Source organism: Pholcus phalangioides, unplaced genomic scaffold (genome assembly GCF_987345545.1).
Source record: "Pholcus phalangioides strain wild (caught in Gottingen) unplaced genomic scaffold, Ppha-v1.0 ptg000004l_1, whole genome shotgun sequence".
NCBI lineage: Eukaryota > Metazoa > Arthropoda > Arachnida > Araneae > Pholcidae > Pholcus > Pholcus phalangioides.
In genome coordinates, this window is record NW_028301597.1 from 25,729,122 (window position 1) to 25,751,115 (window position 21,994).

The 21,994-nt window shown below is 38.4% G+C and overlaps 1 protein-coding gene across 3 annotated transcripts in view; it reads right to left on the minus strand.

Moving 5' to 3' along the window:
• LOC149086988 (ATP-binding cassette sub-family G member 1-like) overlaps positions 1 to 21,994 on the minus strand; it is a 61,386-nt gene that overhangs the window by 15,404 nt on the left and 23,988 nt on the right. For all 3 annotated transcript variants that reach the window (XM_089231198.1, XM_089231196.1, XM_089231197.1), the window contains exons 6-9: positions 16,827 to 16,950; positions 14,094 to 14,208; positions 11,463 to 11,668; positions 8,253 to 8,351 (exon numbers count right to left, since the gene is read on the minus strand). In XM_089231198.1, coding sequence (XP_089087324.1) covers positions 8,253 to 8,351; positions 11,463 to 11,668; positions 14,094 to 14,208; positions 16,827 to 16,950 — 544 coding nt within the window. The remainder of the gene's footprint in view (positions 1 to 8,252; positions 8,352 to 11,462; positions 11,669 to 14,093; positions 14,209 to 16,826; positions 16,951 to 21,994) is intronic.

The following is a 21,994-nucleotide window of genomic DNA, read 5'->3' on the forward strand; positions in this document are numbered from 1 at the left end:
CAATATAGTTGGCAATTTTCAAATCCGAAAGAGGAGCTAAAAGTTGATCTGAAAGATTGGAAAATGTTTCCGGACTAGCATTCAAGCCTTGAGGCATAGTTTTGTAACGGAACGAGCCAAATGGAGAGCTAAATGTTGTCATGTCACGATCCTCGGGTTTCAAAGGAATCTGCCAAAAAGATGATGATAGATCAAGGGAGCAAAAAAGATTAGATCCCCGTAGCATTTCCAGTAAGTGATGAATGATTGGTAGAGGATATCTTGGATATTTTAAGTGAGCGTTCAATTTTCTATAGTCTACTACCAATCGCCATTTCTGTTGCTTCGGGTCTCCTGAAGGATTTTTCTTCTTTATCATGATCAAAGGGAAGCTTATGTGACTGTCTGATTTTTCAATCAAATTTGCTTGCTCTAATTCATTTAACTGACATTTTAATTCGTCTCTCAAAGCGTAGGGAACATTGTAGGGGCGAGTAGATGGTAGTTTTGATGAATCTACTTGTAAAATAGGAGTGATTTTATCTGTACAACCTATGGTGTATAAGCGTTTACTAAATATATCACCAAATTCAAAAAGTAATTTCAATAGCTTCGAACGAGTTGGAAGGTCTAAGTGGCTCAGCTCAAAATCATTTTCCGACAATTCCTGCCTGCGTAACTGTTTGATTTCCTCCATGTCTCTGATTACTACGTCATTCGTGATTGTACCTACACGAGTGTTTTTGTTTAGAGCCACTTTTCGAGCGGTCAAGTTCGAAAGCATAATGGGGATCGTTTTATCTTTAGAGATGGAGCACACAGCTCTATGTACTTCTATAGCATCGTTCTGTAGTGTAGGTGTCAACATTATATCATCCCCTTCACTAGCCAAAATGTCAGTTTTCAAATACACTACCCTGGATTCGTGTGGCAAAAGTGTGATTTTCGTTGCTAGTCGGGCGTACTCTGTGGATAATGTGTTACAAGTTGGAGAATTGGCGTCTCGTATTTTAATTTTTGTATTACCAGCTTCTAATATGTCATTATCGAGGTTGAGTGTGAATTTGTGGGCCTTCAAAAGGTCATAGCCAATTATTGCTTGGTATTGTGTAGCCAAATCATTTCTGACTATAAAAAATGAATGAATAATGCTTTTATTTCCCAAAGTGAGAGGGATTTTGAATGACCCCAAAATATCTAGTGGCTCTCCTGAAATAGATTTAACTCTGACATCAGTGTTAGCTTTTTTTATCCGTGCGTCATTTCTGATTTTCTGAAAAACAGAATACTGAAGTAATGAGACTGAGGCGCCAGAATCAATCAAACTGGTTGTTTGGCAACCAGCAAATTTCACATCAGCAACAGGAAGGTAGAAGTCATTTTCTTGTGAATCCAGAATCTGTGTGTTTATCGTTTTAACTTGTGTAATACATGTATCTTGTTGCGGCTCTGTAGAAGTTGAAGTGGTATTCATGTTGGGGGAACGGACTCTAGCCGCGGAAGTACCGGAATGAGATGTGTTGTTGTTCTCAAATCTTACTGATCTGCCTCTATTGCTTCTTCGAGGATGTGGTGAATGATTGCGTGTATTAAAACGTCCTCGACTAGAAGGAAATGTCTGATGAAAATTTTGAGTGCGTGGTGCGTGTGAACGTTGGTTGAAACGGTGCTCAGGATTATAAGCATAGCATTCTGAAGTTGTATGATTGTTTCGACCACAGTTTTCACAAAAATTCTGAGCATAATGAGGGTATCTATGACCTTCAAAATCATTGAGTGGAAATCTGTGTGAAATTGTTTCGTTGCAGCAAGTGTTTCCACCGCAACCTGCGGTCCACGCCTGTGTGTGAGTATGTTGCTGTGGGGATTCAGAGAATGCTTGAGTTGTGGAGGGGTTATTTTCAAAACGAAATTGCGCACTGTTTTCGTGCCTTGGCACGGAGTGCAGTTGAAGATTTTCCACCTGCTTTTGTAGTGCAGCAAGTGTGTTGTGAGTCAGTTTTGTGTGCGTTTCTAGTAAGCTCCTGATTTCTTTATGTTTGCTGTTTTCTACATTACAAATTGTCTCGTGTTGTGTTGATGATTCATTAACTTGTAAAGTTTCAATGAAATTCACAGCATCTTGAAACGATTGGGGGTCTTTCACTAAAATAGAACTTTTGTATATTGGTAGGAGGCCTTCTAAGAATTTGGCTAGTCGTGTTTGTTCGTAAAGTGATTTCACTTCGGGTTTACTGATATCGGCATTGCCGAAAAATTTTTGTGTATTTGTGGAAACACGAGCAGCGTAGATTTTGACCCCTTCGTCGGAGGACATGCGACAATTCGAGAAAAGTTGCTGTCGTGTAGCAAGGCTTGTTTTGGTGGAGAAAAAATCCAAAAATTTCTGTTTAAAGTTTTCATAATTCTGCTCATTTTCCAAATCAACATTGTTAATGATCTGTGTCAACGCATCTCCCTGAACTCTGGATTTTAGCAACAATAATTTCTCTGATTCAGTACAATTTGCTGTTTTTGCGATTGCCTCTAACGTATCAACAAAATATCGGGGAGTGACAGCGGACACGTTGTCAAAATGGGGAATTAATGCCTGACACCCTGCTAACTTATTAAAATTGCTAGGATCTTCAGCCATAGTGCAATATATTCAAAAGATTTCACAAAATTATAAAATCAAAATTCAATGAAAGTAAATGTAGAAATTCCCAAAACACACAAAGTTTCCATACAATAATAAATTTCAACACCAACTTAATGTTTCTTTTTTTCCTTTTAAATTATCATTATGACCATATCAATTTGAACATTCTCTCAAGAGTCATCATTTGTTCAAGTTTTGACATTTTTATCTGAAGGTAATAAAAGGATAAATTTATGAATTAAGAACAGTATTACAAAAATAAAGTTTGGAATAATACTGTAAGGGAATGGTCACGGTACCATTGTTATATCGAACCACTGGAAGAATATATATATATGTAATTATCAGATTAACCCAGGCTCCTAGTGGTCCAATATACATTTAGAAAAAAAAAAACGATGACTCATGAAAAGAAGGAATCAGTTAAATTTCATTAGCTTTTAATATTTAATCAAATGATCACATGAAAAGAACGAGTTATATTTACACAAAATAAAAGTCAATTAGAAAAATCCATTTTACACGATATCAAATTCTGCATAATACATAAACAAAATACTGTATGTTCAATTATAATAATTTTAATTTGATGTTGGAATATCTCTCTTTTAATCACTTTTTATACCTAATTTCACCATCTCTGCCCCCAGTTAATTCCTCCTAATTTAGGTTTTAACTAAACGTCTATAATTTACTAGAATTGTGGTAAGAATTTCTTTCCTACCTTTTCCTCCATCTCTTTCATCACGGATGATCGCCGCTCCTGATGCTACAGTTGAAAAATGTGTTTACAAAAAAATTCTCCTCTTTCTACATTTTTTTTCCAACTTGATTTCTAGTTTTCACTAATCAATCTGCTTTAAATTTTCAAAGATTCCAAAAAGTAAAGTTTTGAGGGGTACCAACCCCCTATTTCTAATTGGTAGTCCGGCTTCAAAGAAAGATCCTTCCATTGGGTGATGAGGATTACGTAGGTACAAATAGTATTAAATTGACATCATTGGTCAAGGTTCACCCCCTACGATCTTTCGAAGCATATGGGAGGAAGACGTTTTCTGTGGGGGGGGGGGGGAAGCTGTACAAAAAAGAAGGAAAAGAAAAGTAGAGAGGAAGCAAGAAAGTCAGAAGGCACATATTCCCAAGAAGGGATGCGTACAATAGATGAAATAAAGTCAATCGCCTGCAGGTGGCAATTACAAAGGTCAAGAGGCTTCAGTATATAGGGAAGAGAGAGAGAAAAGAAGAATACGGAGCGGCTATTACGCAAACTTTGAAGGGGCCCTTAAGTAATTGGCCATAAAATTAAGGAGTGTTGATGGAGGCGAAAGAGCATGTTTTTTACAATTTAAATGGCTCAAGTCCCCTTTTCCCTTTTCTCTTATTATTATATTATATTGGGCTGGAAATTGGACCTCTCCCGCTTCATCTGATAGCGATGGCTATTGACGCCATAGCAATGCACATCCATCTTGCGGAAAAAGAAAAAAAAACGAAAAAAAAAGAAAAAGAAAATATAAGTCGGGAGATTACAATACTGGCAATAAAATAATTTTTGCTCTTCAAAACATGGATGAAAACCTGGTATGTACAAATGTACATCACTTGACACAATGGTAAGCAATGTAGGAATGCATTGAAAAGAATACTCGTACCTAGATATACTTATACATATGCGAAAAGAAAAGAAAAATATATATGTAATATAAAAATTAGAAGTGAATATACATTATGTGTTGTAGATATATACATGTGCTTCGGTAATGTCGTAAGTGAATTGTAGAAAGATAATATAAGCAGAAATAAAAAAATATACAAAAGAGCTTTGCAAAAATCACTGAGCATGAAATACACAGAAGCTTTTAAAAATTTCATGAATTCATAACGTAGATTACCTATCATCTCTTTCGATGATTTATCGGAAGTATTTTTTTTTTTTCGGAATGGTGAAGATACGTATAATTTCTTCGTATAACGTCACAAAAATATATCAATAATACGTTTAGACACAGCAACAAGAAAATCACTGTTGCATTTATCACTGAAATAAATGTAACATTAAGTGTCGCAGAACATGTTTCCCTGAAAATGCTGCGCATTGATACTAGATAAGTTACAGCACATTCATTACTCTGAACTTCAACGTACTTGTTCAGTGCCTCGAGAGTTATTAGTTCGAAAGTGTAAATTTTCAAAATCCAGCTGTACAGGAAACAAATTGGCTTGTTATGGCTCAATCCGCACTAGAACCAATGTCAGGAATCAGTCCTCATGATGTTCCGCGTGGGTTGCACTTTGCAGCGAATGTGTATCGTAGAGAGCGTCGAATGTGTTTGTTCTTTTCACATGTCAGTCACTGAATAGAGGACGACGCTGGAGTACTGTCGAAGCGAAAATTATTAAACGAAATATTCGACCGTTCGTTCGTGTTCAGACGTGCAGTCAGTCCCGAACACTATTTGTTACACAGACGACTGAGGCACGGCCGACTAGACATTCATAATTGTTTAGTGGGCTATGACTGAGGACAACCAAAGTGCGACACCGGCGATGCATCTCGTTCCGTAGGCGTATCCAAGAGAAATTGCACGTAAACAATTTCAGTGTATGGTGTCTGGAAACGGCAGTTCAATGTGAAGTTTTGAACACATTAGTGAAGTTAGCAAATTTCTTTGCTTGAAGATATCACTGCCACATTACTCGGTGAACCATCGCATCAACGAGTCTGAGTGATCGATGTCGTTGTCTGCTGAAAAGGAATTTGCATCGTTCGAAGGGAAAGTTTGAAACAGTTGATAACTGTCTCCTCGAAGCAGAGATAATTGAAATTTGTGAGCGGTGTCCTGAGAGTACGGGCACATTTCACTTATGAATTATGAACGTTGAAGGGATATAAAAACATAGTATATAAACCATTTGGCAGAGAAAGAAAAAATCTTACCACAGTGTGATCATTTATAATCATTCCCAAATTAAACTTGTTTAAATGCTCAATATAAATATTATAACTCTGAGGGATTATAGATTCCAACATCAAATTATACTACACTAATACGCAGTATGTTGTATTCTTAACACAAAATTGCATATATGCTATATGTGGATATTTACATGAAAGTACTTGCATGCGTAAGTGTACAACATTAATACTTTTGTTCCTCATGCACATTTTTAACATTTTGACAAAAAATTTTTTTTTCTTTTTCTTCACTTCCATTTTTTCTTCTTTCATAATTTCATTTTTTTTTTCTTAATTTCATTTTTTTTTTCTTAATTTCATTTTTTTCATCCTTATTTTGTTTTTGTCTTTTTTGTATACTTTCATATCCCTTTTTTTTCTCTATACTTTCATCTTTTTTCTATACGTTCAATTTTCCTTTTATAATTTCATTTTTTTTTCTTTCATCTTTTTTTTTTTTTTCTCATAGTCTCATTTTTTTTTTCTCACACTTTCATAATAACTTTTTTTTCATAATTCCATTATAACTCTACTTTGTTTTCAAGGTTTTAACAATTTTTTCCGGCTTCAAAGAAAGATCCTTCCATTGGGTGATGAGGATTACGTAGGTACAAATAGTATTAAATTGACATCATTGGTCAAGGTTCACCCCCTACGATCTTTCGAAGCATATGGGAGGAAGACGTTTTCTGTGGGGGGGGGGGGGAAGCTGTACAAAAAAGAAGGAAAAGAAAAGTAGAGAGGAAGCAAGAAAGTCAGAAGGCACATATTCCCAAGAAGGGATGCGTACAATAGATGAAATAAAGTCAATCGCCTGCAGGTGGCAATTACAAAGGTCAAGAGGCTTCAGTATATAGGGAAGAGAGAGAGAAAAGAAGAATACGGAGCGGCTATTACGCAAACTTTGAAGGGGCCCTTAAGTAATTGGCCATAAAATTAAGGAGTGTTGATGGAGGCGAAAGAGCATGTTTTTTACAATTTAAATGGCTCAAGTCCCCTTTTCCCTTTTCTCTTATTATTATATTATATTGGGCTGGAAATTGGACCTCTCCCGCTTCATCTGATAGCGATGGCTATTGACGCCATAGCACCATGTTTTACGGAAAACTTGATTGACCCGTGAGCGGCCCAGATTTACGTATGGTCCTATGGAGATCACAGAGACGAGCATTTTGATTTGTACCATGGAAAGGAGGGGGGCGGGGGGGTCTTCGTCAATGTCATACATGCTCAGTATGTATGGCACAGTTCATCCAAAAAATTCAAAAACCATTGAAAAGTGAATTTCGAAAAAAAAAGTGGAAATGTTGCCCTTCTGAAAATAAACTCATATAGTAGCTTCATGAATTTGTGTATTTGTGTGTGTTTGGACAGAATGTTCAGCAAAACACTGCCATAGTTTTTCAATCATAGTTAGACTATGGCGCCAAAAGACAACTCCCTTCCCAATAAATATTTTTTTTTTTGGGCGCTTCTTTTTTCAGCCACTTAGTTGGGCGTTTTTACTTGTATTTTCTTAGGTATCAATACTAGTCACATTCGCTTCTGTCAGAATTTACAGAAATTGGACGCTTCGTACCTACTACTTCACCGCACAGCAACTTCTGTCATACATCACCATACTTTTTTTCCAATCAGTGGAGTTGGGTGGAAAGTGAAATATCCATCCATCGGTGGTCGCCCTAGGCTCGGTAGGTAACGAACTTGCTTCTGACGTTCTATGCCCGGATTCGAACCCCTGGACCTTGACGGTAATCTCCATAGTGGAAGGCGAGCATCTTACCACTGTACCACTCAGGTACACTCCGTACCTACTGGGACACCCTGTACCATTCGGTATTCGCATATTTCAAAATATACGTACTAGCGTTGGAGTTTTTCTTTTTAATACGTCACTGGAATCCACTGATTGATCTCAATTATGAGAGTTGAGGGAGTCCCAAAAATTCGTAAATAGTTTAAAAATTGTAGGAATTAGCGTATTTGAATGCGGTTTGCGAAAACGTTATTCCCACGGAGGGGGGACTTTTCTTTTTGGTACAGAAAACAATTAAGTTCGAATGTTTGTCGATAGGGGGCCGGAGAAACCAGTCCGGCAGGAGTGATTTACCCGAACCTTTTTTCAATTTCTTCTGCATCCGAAACGTCCGTAAAGTTTCAGCTGGCAATCCGTGGCTGAAGAAAAACAACAGCCAATAGTGCTTCATCAGCAAATGTCGACGTCTCAATGTAAACCTTACGTAAGCACCAGTAACGGAAAAATTCACACATAAGCTGGCAATCGTACATCCTGCATTTTATGGACTCGGATTTGCGTAATTTCCAGTGACTTGCTTTCGTGCAGCGCCCTATATGGACAAAAATTTGAATTAATTTTTTTACTTTTTCGTAAGCCGTATTCAAATATACCAATCCCTTCAATTTTTTTTGTGAATTTTTAAACTATTTACGAATTCATGGGACTGTACATCCTTCAACACCATAGGATATTTCACATATCAGTCCTAAACTCGTGCCGATAACACTGAAGATGATAAATATTTTTGGAAGATATATTAATAAAAAGATTTTGTGTGACGTTGCTAATGAATAGTTTTCAACAGTTGCCAGTATTCAGTTTCCACTGCGTCCAAGATTCATTATAATTACGGGAAACTCTTTCCGTATCACACTTACCGGGTTTCTAATGGTACAAAGGAAATTCCTGTATATAAGGATTTTGACCTGATTCCACCCTCCTGTTGTATAGTCTCTCGCAAAATCTTCACCGGAGCTCTGGAAAAATAATAATGTTATATTTTGAATATTCAGTCAAAATTACCAATTTCTTATTTGATACAAATTTTGGAAATGGATAGGTCATCTACAAATATGTCGCGGGTCACTTGAATGATGTGAACTCGCACCGTGGATAGATATCTATCTGTAAACGTGCTATCTCTTAAGTGATATCTATCCGTACCGTGGATAGATATCTATCTGTGAACGGGCTATCTCTTAAATGATATTTATCCGTACCGTGGATAGATATCTGTGAATGGGCTATCTCTTAAATGATATCTAACCGTACCGTGGATAGCTATCTATCTGTGAACGGGCTATCTCTTAAATGATATCTATCCGTACCGTAGATAGATATCTATCTGTGAACGGGCTATCTATTAAATGATATTTATCCGTACCGTGGATAGATATCTGTGAATGGGCTATCTCTTAAATGATATCTAACCGTACCGTGGATAGATATCTATCTGTGAACGGGCTATCTCTTAAATGATATCTATCTGTGAACGGGCTATCTCTTAAATGAAATCTATCCGTACCATGGATAGATATCTATCTGTGAACGGGCTATCTCTTAAATGATATTTATCCGTACCGTGGATAGATACCTGTGAATGGGCTATCTCTTAAATGATATCTATCCGTACCGTAGATAGATATCTATCTATCAACGGGCTATCTCTTAAATGACATCTATCCGTACCGTGGATAGATATCTATCTGTCAACGGGCTATCTCTTAAATGATATCTATCCGTACCGTGGATAGATATCTATCTGTCAACGTGCTATCTCTTAAATGATATCTATCCGTACCGTAGATAGATATCTATCTGTAAACGGGCTATCTCTTAAGTGATATCTATCCGTACCGTGGATAGATATCTGTCTGTGAACGGGCTATCTCTTAAATGATATTTATTCGTACCGTGGATAGATATCTGTGAACGGGCTATCTATTAAATGATATTTATCCGTACCGTGGATAGATATCTATCTGTGAACGGGCTATCTCTTAAATGATATCTATCTGTGAACGGGCTATCTCTTAAATGATATTTATCCGTACCGTGGATAGATATCTGTGAATGGGCTATCTCTTAAATGATATCTAACCGTACCGTGGATAGATATCTATCTGTGAACGGGCTATCTCTTAAATGATATCTATCTGTGAACGGGCTATCTCTTAAATGATATCTATCTGTGAACGGGCTATCTCTTAAATGATATCTATCTGTGAACGGGCTATCTCTTAAATGATATCTATCTGTGAACGGGCTATCTCTTAAATGAAATCTATCCGTACCATGGATAGATATCTATCTGTGAACGGGCTATCTCTTAAATGATATTTATCCGTACCGTGGATAGATACCTGTGAATGGGCTATCTCTTAAATGATATCTATCCGTACCGTAGATAGATATCTATCTATCAACGGGCTATCTCTTAAATGACATCTATCCGTACCGTGGATAGATATCTATCTGTCAACGGGCTATCTCTTAAATGATATCTATCCGTACCGTGGATAGATATCTATCTGTCAACGTGCTATCTCTTAAATGATATCTATCCGTACCGTAGATAGATATCTATCTGTAAACGGGCTATCTCTTAAGTGATATCTATCCGTACCGTGGATAGATATCTGTCTGTGAACGGGCTATCTCTTAAATGATATTTATTCGTACCGTGGATAGATATCTGTGAACGGGCTATCTATTAAATGATATTTATCCGTACCGTGGATAGATATCTGTGAATGGGCTATCTCTTAAATGATATCTAACCGTACCGTGGATAGATATCTATCTGTGAACGGGCTATCTCTTAAATGATATCTATCTGTGAACGGGCTATCTCTTAAATGATATCTATCTGTGAACGGGCTATCTCTTAAATGATATCTATCTGTGAACGGGCTATCTCTTAAATGATATCTATCTGTGAACGGGCTATCTCTTAAATGAAATCTATCCGTGCCATGGATAGATATCTATCTGTGAACGGGCTATCTCTTAAATGATATTTATCCGTACCGTGGATAGATACCCGTGAATGGGCTATCTCTTAAATGATATCTATCCGTACCGTAGATAGATATCTATCTATCAACGGGCTATCTCTTAAATGACATCTATCCGTACCGTGGATAGATATCTATCTGTCAACGGGCTATCTCTTAAATGATATTTATTCGTACCGTGGATAGATATCTATGAACGGGCTATCTCTTAAATGATATCTATCCGTACCGTGGATAGATATCTGTTAACGTGCTACGGACTCCTTAAATGATCAGGAACTGCACTTGAGTGGTCTGTAAATATGCCGCAGGTCGTTTAAATGATCGGTAAATATGCCACCAGTCACTTAAGTGATGTGAAACTGTACCGCGGAACACTTAAGATTCCTGTAAATTTGCTACGGATCTCTTAAATGATCAGGGACTGTGCAGCAGGCCACTTTAGTGATGTGAAACCGCACCGCGGAAAGATATCTGTAAACGTGCTACGGATCTCGTAAAGGATCCGGAACTATGCCGTGGGTGACTTATTGTGAAACTGCATTAGAGGAAGGCCTGTCATTTTTGGGGGGGGGGTTGATCTCCCCCTAACCCCAGCTTTAGAAAATGCACTAGAAATGGTATACATATAACACACAAATACATACACAGGGTGATACGAGACAGCTCGTACTTAAAAGGTCTTGAAAAAGTCGACCTAGTTATAACGACAAAATTTCGCGGAATCCCCCAATGTCGTTATAATCACACTTGCCGATCTATTTTATTTTCCTCTTTCTGAAGCGGCTGCTAGAAGTGCACAGTGAGCACCGGTTGAGAACCGCTGGTATCGTACATGCAGGGCACCCTCCATATACGAAACACTAATGCTACATACTGAAACATAGGGGCTATTTACATAGTTTTCGTAACAATATTTTGTCCTCAGTTTCACTCGGTTTGTTACTGATGAAACAGAAAAAATAAATTACAACCCCACAAATCATGAATACAATTTTTGTTCAAATTAATGCTTTTTTTACGTACAGCGTTACAATGACCTCTATAGAAGCAGTGCAATGAAAGCTTTACCTTCAACACCATGGATCTCCTTCTGTTCCTCTTGTCTTGTGATATCGTGTTTATGGTACTCGCTTCGAGGGTGGCTTCGATTTTTCTGGCCGGTACAGTGATGGATTTGTCGACGAGGTCCTCGTCCTCGTCGTCGTTCAGGTTCATCGCTGCTTCCTTCAGCTTCTGGATGTAATCACCGTGGAGTCCAGTGATGACCTCCATTGCTGTAATCATTCAAAAAGTTTTGGCAAATTTAAAACGCTTCGCGTATGTGTTAGGGGGCGCACAACCTCTCCCCCCCCCTCCAAGAGGCTCCATTCCGCCCGCGAAACGTGCTCCGCAATGCACAACGCAACACGATAAATGCCAAGGCTTGCCAAATTTGTTTCATTAGAATACGGTTGACCGGGATCTAAACGGGATGTATCCATTCATCGCAAAAAAAAAAAAAAAATGTCAAAGGCTAGTGAGGTTGCCGATTTCAGTTAAAAAAAATTATAAAAGGCAAGTGAGGGTGTTAATTGCAGCCAGAAAATTGTCAAAGGCAAATAAAGTTGCCAGTTACAGATAAAAAACGTGTCAAAGGCATCAGTTTATAAATCATGAAAGTATATAGTTTCAATTCTTGATTTCAAAAATTAGAGTTAGACCGAGATTATACTGTAAAAGTTTATAAAAGTTCTTTTATGATACTTGAAAAATGCAACCAATAAGCGCATTGGTTCCATTCGAGCGAATGTAACCAATAGGCTTATTGGTCGTTTTTCGAAGAGTTCTTACAATACTTTTATAGTGTAATCCCGGCGTAAGGCCGGATTCACACTATAAGAGTTTGATAAAATAAGTTTTACAAAACTTGAAAAACATAACCATTAAGCCTATCGGTTACATCCCCTCGAATGTAACCGATAAGCTTATTGGATGGATTTTCCATGTTTCATGAAAGAACTTTTACAGAACTTTTATAGTGTATTCTCGACCTAAGGCCTCGTTTAAAATAAATGGAAAAACTGGATAAGGCCGGAATTACACTATAAAAATTTGATAAAAGATCTTTTACAAAATTTGAAAAAGCAGCAATAAGCGTATCAGTTACATTCGAACGAATATAATTAATAGGCGTATTTGTTGTTTTTTCAAGTTTTATGAAAGATCTTTTATAGTTTAATCCCGGACTAAGAAAGTTGGAAAGACCAAAATTAAGGACATGTCCCGAAAATACAGGGCACCACATGATCACCACATACATGTATATGTTACTGCCAAAACCCCTGAAATTCTGGCTTTAGCCGGCTCCCTATATATCGATCCCTATGATTCGGGGGCATCATCGCGTTGGCGCATTTTTTTGCAATAATTATTGCCATTTAATATTAGTGACAACTAACCACAATTATTATAGTTAGCTATGACAACCCTAACAACAAAAGAAATCTGAATATCGATATCTCAGTGATTCATATAGGGGGACGTATAGGGATCGCCATATGGGGACCGGCCAAAGCCCGGCGAAAGTCCCAATTTCGAACATTGGCCGAGTCAATGTGCTGGGCCACTTCCCGGAGTGGCCAACTTCGGACTTTGGCAATAACATATAAACAAGTTTCTGGCCTGCGAGTGTTAACAATATCGCATATCTGGTGCGCGACTGAAAAGGTTGTGCACCCCCGGTATATATTCTGTGATAATAGATAGCTATGTTACCTTAAATGTGATAAATCTGCCATTATATACATAATAACCGGTTATAATGCATGATAACCAACCATCTTGATAAGTTTGATAAATTTTACAGGAGGTCATGCATACTTACCAAGCGTCGTTGGTAAATTTGATAAATACTTGAAATTTATCGCTTTTTATCTGTGATTATGCATAATACCCTACTGTAATTGGTGAATTTGATGAATATGAAAAAAAAATCCAAATGAGTCTGTATGTGTGTTGAATATAGCCGGACTATATAATGATAACAAATTTTACGATCGTGCCCCGATATAATGATACAATTCATCATTGCATGTGTGGTGTAGCAGTAGTAGGTAGGGCCTCCAAAAAATGGCTCGGGGATCCATGATGTTCTTAAGTCAGCCACCTCGGTGGGCAATTTGCCTGTTGTGGCGTTGTATTTGTATTTGTATTTGTATAAATCATATAGTATGTTTTATCATGTTTACCAATGATACGGCGCTCGAGTACTATGCTTAATCACCGGTAAAAGTGATAATTTTTTTAATGCAATAAAACCCCTCTCAACGGACAACCATATTGTAAGGCCAAATAATAATTTCCCCCTTGAATAATATAAACTCCCGATTAACGGTCATCCCTCTTTTAAGGATGAACTTTTTTGTCTCGTCGGTGTCTGCAAAAGAGAGGTTTTACTGTACTTATTAAATTAACCAATTATGCTTGGGTATTATGCCTCATCGCCGGTAAAAGTGATTAATTTCTGGAAATTTATTAAGTTTACCAACGAACGCTTGGGTAATGCATAATCGCCAGTAAAAGTGATAAATTTAGGGAAATATGTCAAACATTACCAAAATGCTCGGCGATTATTCATAATAACTGGATTTATCACATTTACCGTAACAGATACAATTCGAATTTTATAAATTTCGGCCTAAGAGATTTCATTGTGCTTACCGAAATCAGCTGGATTATGGTATTGTGGACAGGGAAATCCTTGTTCACCAAGAAATTTCACTAGTTTATCCGTCGAACCACGGTACATACATTGACCGTTCGCCATCAGGTATAACTGCAAAGAAATATTTGTGAATATCTTGGTAAAGCAATTTGTAATAGTATGTAAGTAATTTACAATTTCCCCCATAAGGGAATATCATAGTAATTATCCTTCGGCACTATCTTTCGGAGAACTACTACTACTACTACTTATCCATACATGCACCCAGGGCCGCCTTAAGAGCGTCATGGGTCCTCGGGCCAATTGAGTTTTCTGAGGCCCTATCTGGAAAATTCTCAAAATTTAAATTAGTTCCCATTTTTGTGAGGCACCTCTTCTATTGATGCCCCCGGGCTATGCCTGGGTGGGCCCATGCGTTAAGACGGCACCGCACGCACCTGATAAACATTCTTCTGGGGAATTTCTAACGAATTGATACACGCCTGAACGTGTATTTTGAGATACGTGTGGCCATAACGTATTCATCTTAGTATCAGAGGTATGCTTGGTTTCGTGTGATACTGGTGGTTATGCGTTGGTGTCACCTACCTTCTATGTTTTGAAGTGAAATATAAAGATGCCAATATTTTTCGTGTTATGCAGGCATCGTGCTGAAGCTCTGCATGCTCTCTCCGCGGATCCCAATGAAAGATACCGTTGTCTTGCTTCTTCAGCCGCGAATGCAGCGGAGACAGGCATCTTAAGCTGCGAATGAAGTGAAGACAGACATTTTGAGCTGTAAATAGAAAGTGAAAGCAGGCATCTTCAGCTGCGAATGAAGCAGAGGCGCAAATCTTGAGCTCCGAATAAAGCCGAGCCATACATATCTTCAAATGCTAGTGAAGCCGAGGCAGACATTTTCAGCTTCGAATGAAGCCGAGTTAGATATCTTCTGCTGCGAATGGAGTGGAGTCAGGCATCTTCAGCTACGAATGATGTCGAGCCACACATCTTAAGCTGCGAATGAAACCGAGGCAGACATTTTCAGCTTCGAATGAAGCCAGGGTAAAGAGGCAGGCATCTCAAGCTGCGAATGAAGTAAAAACAGACATTTTCAGTTGCGAATGAAGTCGTGGCAGACATCTTCAGTTGCGAATGGCCAGGAGGCAGGCATCTTGAGCTGCAAATGATGTGAAGACAGACATTTTCAGCATCGAATGAAGCGGAGGTAGGCATCTTCAGACAGGAAAAAGCACTGCGAAAGTCAGGCATCGGACAGGAGGCAGGCATCTCAAGCTGCGAATGAAGTGAAGACAAACATTTTCCGCTGCGAATGGAGTGGAGGCAGGCATCTTCAGCTGCGAATTTTGCCGAACCACACATCTTCAGCTGAGAATGAAACCGAGACAGATATCTTCAGCTGCGAATAGAGCGGAGGCAGCGCTGATTATGTAGGTGCGTCGGATCATCATGGGGCAGATAAATGTTCCCCCACATTTTTCAGCTCTTGGGAGGAATGATCGTCCCCTCGCCCCCCCCCCACCTCTGGATCCGAGCTTGAGCGTAAAGGGGCTTCATTTATCAGTCGAACATCCGTTTTTGGCACAAACTCCCCAAGACACCATTCGTTGAAAATGTTGGAATCACTCCATGTCGATTTCTGGCGAGTGTAGGTAACGGTCAATGACGCTACGCTGACATGTTTTCCCAAACCCAATTTTCCGGAGAGAATGGTTTTGGTTGATAGCAGTTTGGCTAATCAAATTGTCGTTGACAATACATGCAATTTGTGGGGTGTCCTATTAGTCGCTACTCGGTCTTTATCTCATCGATCGTTCGTCGTAGAGCAGGCATCTTCAACCCGCTGCTCGCGAGCACCATGGTGCTCTCTGAAGCATCTAGAGTGATCGATGCTCGTGGCCGATTTCGTGCTCGCGACCACTTGATCAACATTCTAATTAAAGACCTTGCACAGATTGCGTTCAATTATTGAAATAATCCTGATTTCATCATGCATTCATAATGTCAATTTTGCCTTAAGGGTACTCTTCTTTTGATGATGGGTACAGGCAGTGCTCGTGACTAGAAAAAGGTTGAAGACCTCAGTCGTAGAGGAATGGTTTCATTTCAAGAATTGCTCAAATTGTATTCAAAAATCACCTTCTACCAGTTTTGAAAGTAAAAATACAGTGTATCACAAAATAAAAAAAATTAAATTTTTATACTGTCCATATGTCTTCCAACTTTCCGATTAGAAGGTTTTTGCCCTGCCTCTCTCCTGAGCCCAACGATAAAAAAATTACATGCTTTTAATTGGAATATTCAGTGATATATTTGAATTTAAAAATAGAGAAAAGTTGGGAAAGAATAGCATAAATTAAGGGAAAGGAACACTCTCCGTTAGTTTTTGCTGCTCCTTCCTAACTTTCCTCCGATTTATGGATTCAAATATCTTAGTGAATATCGCACTTGGAAACATGGAATCTTCTCTATTGGTCTCAGGAGAAAAAAGGGCAACAACTCTCTAAGTGAAAGTTGGAGGAGAAATGGACCTTATAAATTTCTTTTATTTTGTATTAGACATTGTATTTTCACCCTCAAACTGTATTTTTGAACACACTTTGAGCATTCTTTTGAATTATAACCATTCCTCCATGATGAAGAGTTAATGCAATAAAGGACTTGGACGCCACCCTGTATAATGATACACGATATTCGAGATCTAGGATGTAGTCTAGAATTTTTCTTACTTTATCGAACATCTCGAAGATTCTGGCACTTGGCTGGTGTATTGTACACACGACTGTCCTACCTTCGTTGGCAAGTCCCTTCAATACTTTTATGCATTGCATGCAGGACATACTGTCGAGGCCACTGGAAAGGGAAATTGAAAAAAAAAAAACGGTTACGAAAAAAGTTTTTGCAGAAATCTATGTGAAATTGTTGGGCAAATTTACGAATATTAGAACCCGTAAATAACTTAGTTTTTTTTAGTCTCAATGTACAGGGATGTTGAAATGTCAGTGAGGCATTTGAAGGGGAAAAAAATAATAATACAGTGGTACTTCGGTTAACGAGCAATTCGCATAACGAGCAAGAATTTTGAGAAAAAAAGATTGATTCGATTAACGAGCGATGATTCGCACATAGAGCAAAAATTTTGTGTTTTGTTTATTTATTGTCACGTTATCACAACTGAGCTGATGGTTTTTCCGCTTTCGTCCAAACACGCACTGTTGAATTCTGGGTAAAATTCTTCCCCTACAGTCTCCGGTCAGCGTGCCATACTCGAAAAATGAACACCTGTGTACGTGTGATGACTGCTGACGATACGAAACTAGATGTTGCATTGTATCCAATAAGTTTGCAATAAAGTTTTTTTTTTATAAATTTTGCTTGGCCAGAAAGTGACTGCTGACAAACTGATGGACTTCCATTGCATGCAGCAGCAAGTTCTTATGGAGGGTATCTTTTCTGAGGAAGAGAGAAATATTCTCACTTCAAATAAGGTTTAAGAGATGTGTAAAATGAGGGAATCTGTGCAAAATTCTGTAGAAAAGAACCAATCGAATAAAGCTGTAGCATTGTGTGAGAAATGAATCCGTCTGAGAAAAATGGAGCATTTTTCTCGGACGGAGGTAAGAAGGGAAAAATCACGAAGGCCCCTGTTGTACCTTATATATATATATATATACACAACACAATGCAATGGACACAAGGGAACGGTCTCAAACCCGAACGGGCTGACAACTAGTCCATATCTTTCTTGTCGTTCAGAGTAAGTTAATTTGTAAACATTACCATATTGCTTGTTTTTTTTATGGTGTTATTATATGGTATATATTTTATTGTATTATTTATTATATTGTTATTGTGTTGTATTATTGAGTGAAGCCATTTTTATTAGTCATTTTTTCGTGGATAAATAATTGTGGAACGAATTATCTGTGTTTCCATTATTTCCTATGGGGGAGTTTGATTCGTATAACGAGCACGTTGGCAGAACGAATTAAGCTCGTTAACCGAAGTTCCACTGTACTTTACAAAATTACTACTTTACTACTACTACAAATTAGCCTACTTTAAATTAGTAAAAGTATACAAATAACGTGTAGACCTCAGACCCGTCATTTTATATCGCACAGTTATTAAAATAAAACAAAAAAATTAACTTTTTATATACGGACAACCTGTTCTCAATCGCCCGATTTGAAAGTTGTTGCCTTGTCTCCCCTGAAGCAAACAAAAAGATTCCACGTTGTTAAGTGCAATATTCACTGAAATATTTAAATTCCAAAAATCGGAGTAAAGCTGTGAAAGAACAGCTTAAGTCACGGGGAAAAAGCGTTGTTCGTTACTTGCGCTATTTTTTCCAACTTTTTCTTCTTTTTTATGAATTCGACTATCTCAGCGCATATTGCAATTAGAAACTTTCTTAAAATTTCGGCCTCAGGAGACATAGGGCAACAACTTTTCAAATGGGTTTTTGAGAACTGGGTGTCCGTATAAAGGGTGTAGTTATTGAAGTATAAAAAGTTATTTTTTAATTTTAATAAGTATACAACCCCTCGCAATATCAAGGACGCGTCTGACATTTATACAGTATTTAGATACTTTTTATAATTGGAAGTGTGCCTATAGGATCAAATCGTCATCCTCGGTCGCCTCGCGGTGCGAGGAGTTAGAGCGCGGTAGCCCAGGTCGATAAGATGCTCGCCTAAAGTACCAAAGGATGTTTAGAGGTGTCGCGAGTTCGATACCCGGTTCGTCCTTGTCAGAAAACTTTCCTGACACAGGGGTACACGAAAGAAACGGCGGCATGACCGCAGAAAAGTTGCTACCGCAGGAAATCCACCATCGAGGGGTTAGCGCATCAACCCCTCGATGAGTATAAAAACAGGCATACCGTTCGGAATCGGCAATAAATTGTAGGTCCCGGTCTAATTAGCTCTCGTGTGCAGAAAATGACCTTGGTGCGACAAAAATGATCAAATGACAGCGAGGAGTTAGCTATGAACCCTGTAAATGCGCGGCCCTGACGCACTTATGTTACCACAATTATGCTTGTTTCGTGTTATACCGGTGCTGCCACCTGGCTTTTATATTTTGAAATTGAAATGGCAAAATTCCTGAAATTTCATAATATGTGAGTATAGTGTTGAATGTTGAATGTCTGCGAATGGGGAACTTTTTTCAAAAGGGAGATCACAGAAAGGTATGACTGTGTGGGTAGCATTTCCTTTCAAATGTTGTTCAAATGTTGTTTCAAGGGCATCCCATAAAACTCGCCGTTAGATAAGTTATTCCCCTCCCCCCCTCTTGTTAATTGAATACACGTGCATCGTGTGGTACTGTATCCATTGTCTTTTAATCAATTATACAATCATTATGTACTCGACGATGTTGAAAAATGCATTCGATAGAGACGCAAAGTATGCAATCTTAAATGAATTCAAATATTCGAGAGGACTCTTCGTCCTTTAAATAACCTTGGCATTGTACGAGCCCACATTCAAATTCTAGTCCATGCGCTCGTCTCATAAAAGCACAATTCTCCACGCGCGCACAGTATCTTTACATCAGATGCCTATAGAAAAGGCAATTACGTATATTTCGGTTTTGCAAACGTGCAATATGAGAGACTTGGTTACCTCTATTTACGCTTCACTGCATTTCCGGCTTAACTCTTACATGATAAAGCGAACAGCGTCTGTGAAGGAAGGGATAATACTAAATCTATGTGATGGATTGCTGAAGACGATAACACGAGAGAGCCTAACGGTAATGCTCCGTAGAACTGACCTTGGCGGGATTTTATACGAGCGAAATGTATGTTTCGATGCACAATTGAAGGTAAAATTTTAGATTTTCTCTACTGCTTTTTTTTCCCCCCTAGAAACTGTCTACTTATTTTCGTTTTGTTTTTCCCCCTATAGCAAAATAATAAGCAACCTTTTCTTAGATCGTTGCGCCATTAATCACTGAAGTCTGTGTGAATAACCATAGCCCACTAAACAATTAGTCTAATGAATACGAATGTCTAGTCGGCCGTGGAATAATCCCCCCCCCCCAATAATGAGGAAATCTCCGTAATTGAATCAGATGTAACTCAATTTATTGTGGGTTATAGTGAGGGGTTGAGCTTGAAAGAATTATGTATCACGTTTTTTACTGCTTATTTCGCCCTTTATTTTAAAAACTTTTTTTTTGATCGATTTGTGTTTATTATGTGTCCAAATGTCCTTTAAAAAGAAAGGAAAATTAATTAATTTGGGTTGATAGCTTTACTAGGATTATTTGAGTTAAGTACATATATGCGTACCTCGAGTCTTAATTTGAAAAAAAAAAATCATTCAAAACCGTTGAAAATGAGGTACATAAGAGTGTACCTCTGGAGAGGTTACGTTAGATCTAATCTTTATTGCGAAATCTTTAAAACAATAAATACTGTACATACTCTCTAGTGATGGTTATTTAAACACAGGGATCTTCGGAGAGGTTTCGGGGTGGGGGAGGGAGCCCGCGAAGTTTATTGAGAAGCAGTTGTTTTGCTCTCTAAATGGAATGTCTCGTCATGATTTGCCGAAATGGCGATCGACGGCGAGAGATCTGTAGCTTTTAATGAAACATACATCGTGGTAGAATCTAGTAGATACGGACGTTATGGGTTCTGCCCACACCAGCTCAAGTTCTAGTTCACCACCAGCTCCACTGAAGCTGGTGTTGATTCTGCTGGGCTGTATTGCTGGCATAATTACTTACGGTGCGTTAACTTTTTGTAGAGCAAAATTATTCAAAAAAGTAAACTACCATTATCGTTTTTTTGTGTGTTTTTTTGTTGCAGTCTGTTTTGTACTTGCAGTCTGTTCTAAGCGTTGGTTGTGCCAATCGCCGGGAAGCTAACACAATACAAAAAAATGACATTCTTTTTTTTTATTTCTCATTCTCAATTTTAAAGATAGATGTCCGTTCACACTTCACTCTCACATAGCACACACTTCATTCACATAACACTCATAATTCGAATAGAAACTTGACCTTTGTTTTGACGTTTCTCAAAATCAAAAAAGGTTTCTATCATGTCCCGCTGTTTGTTAGAACTTCTTCATAGCATTGTCTACAAGGAGCATAACAGTTTTGATAATAGCAAAAAAGTTTATACAAATACAACGCCACAACAGGCAAATTGCCCAACGAGGTGGCTGACTTAAGAACATCATGGATCCCCGAGCTATTTTTTGGAGGCCCTACCTACTACTGCTACACCACACATGCACCCCGCCCACACCCCCCCCCCGCGGAACCCCCAACGAATCGGTACATGCGGGAATGTGCGTGTACGTGTAGTGAAACCTGACGTGAAGTTTTTTTTTGTTTCTCTGTAATGCTTGTTATGTGTAGTGCTGCCATCTGCCACCAGTTTTTCTAACTATGAGTGAAGTGTTATCATTGAATGATTTATCGTTGTAGGACTGTTGCTCTCTGTGGCGAGACTTTTTAACGGGGAGATCGGCTCGCATTTGCGCCTTGAAGTTGGGAATCACAGAATCGTTACTCTATCATCCTCTCGTTACACTATAACGGTGCCTAAACAGTACTGCTGCCATGGCTATCTATGGATCCAGTGCTTAGGCACCTACAATAATGCAACTTTAGAAAATCGTTAAATATACAGGGTGATTCTAAATTCATGGGACAAACAAACACAAAAAAAGGTGATATGAGACACCTAAACAAGAATTTTTGATCATACAATGTGTGGTCGAATCGCAATAGCAAAGGAGATAAAGGGTGTATAACAACACTTCACGGAAAGCAAATATCATATTTTTCTGACGGATTTGTTGTAATAAGTGCAATCAACCATTCGAAGGTTCAGGGTTGTGGTCGGCTTTCTCATGGTACAACCAGGAGAAAG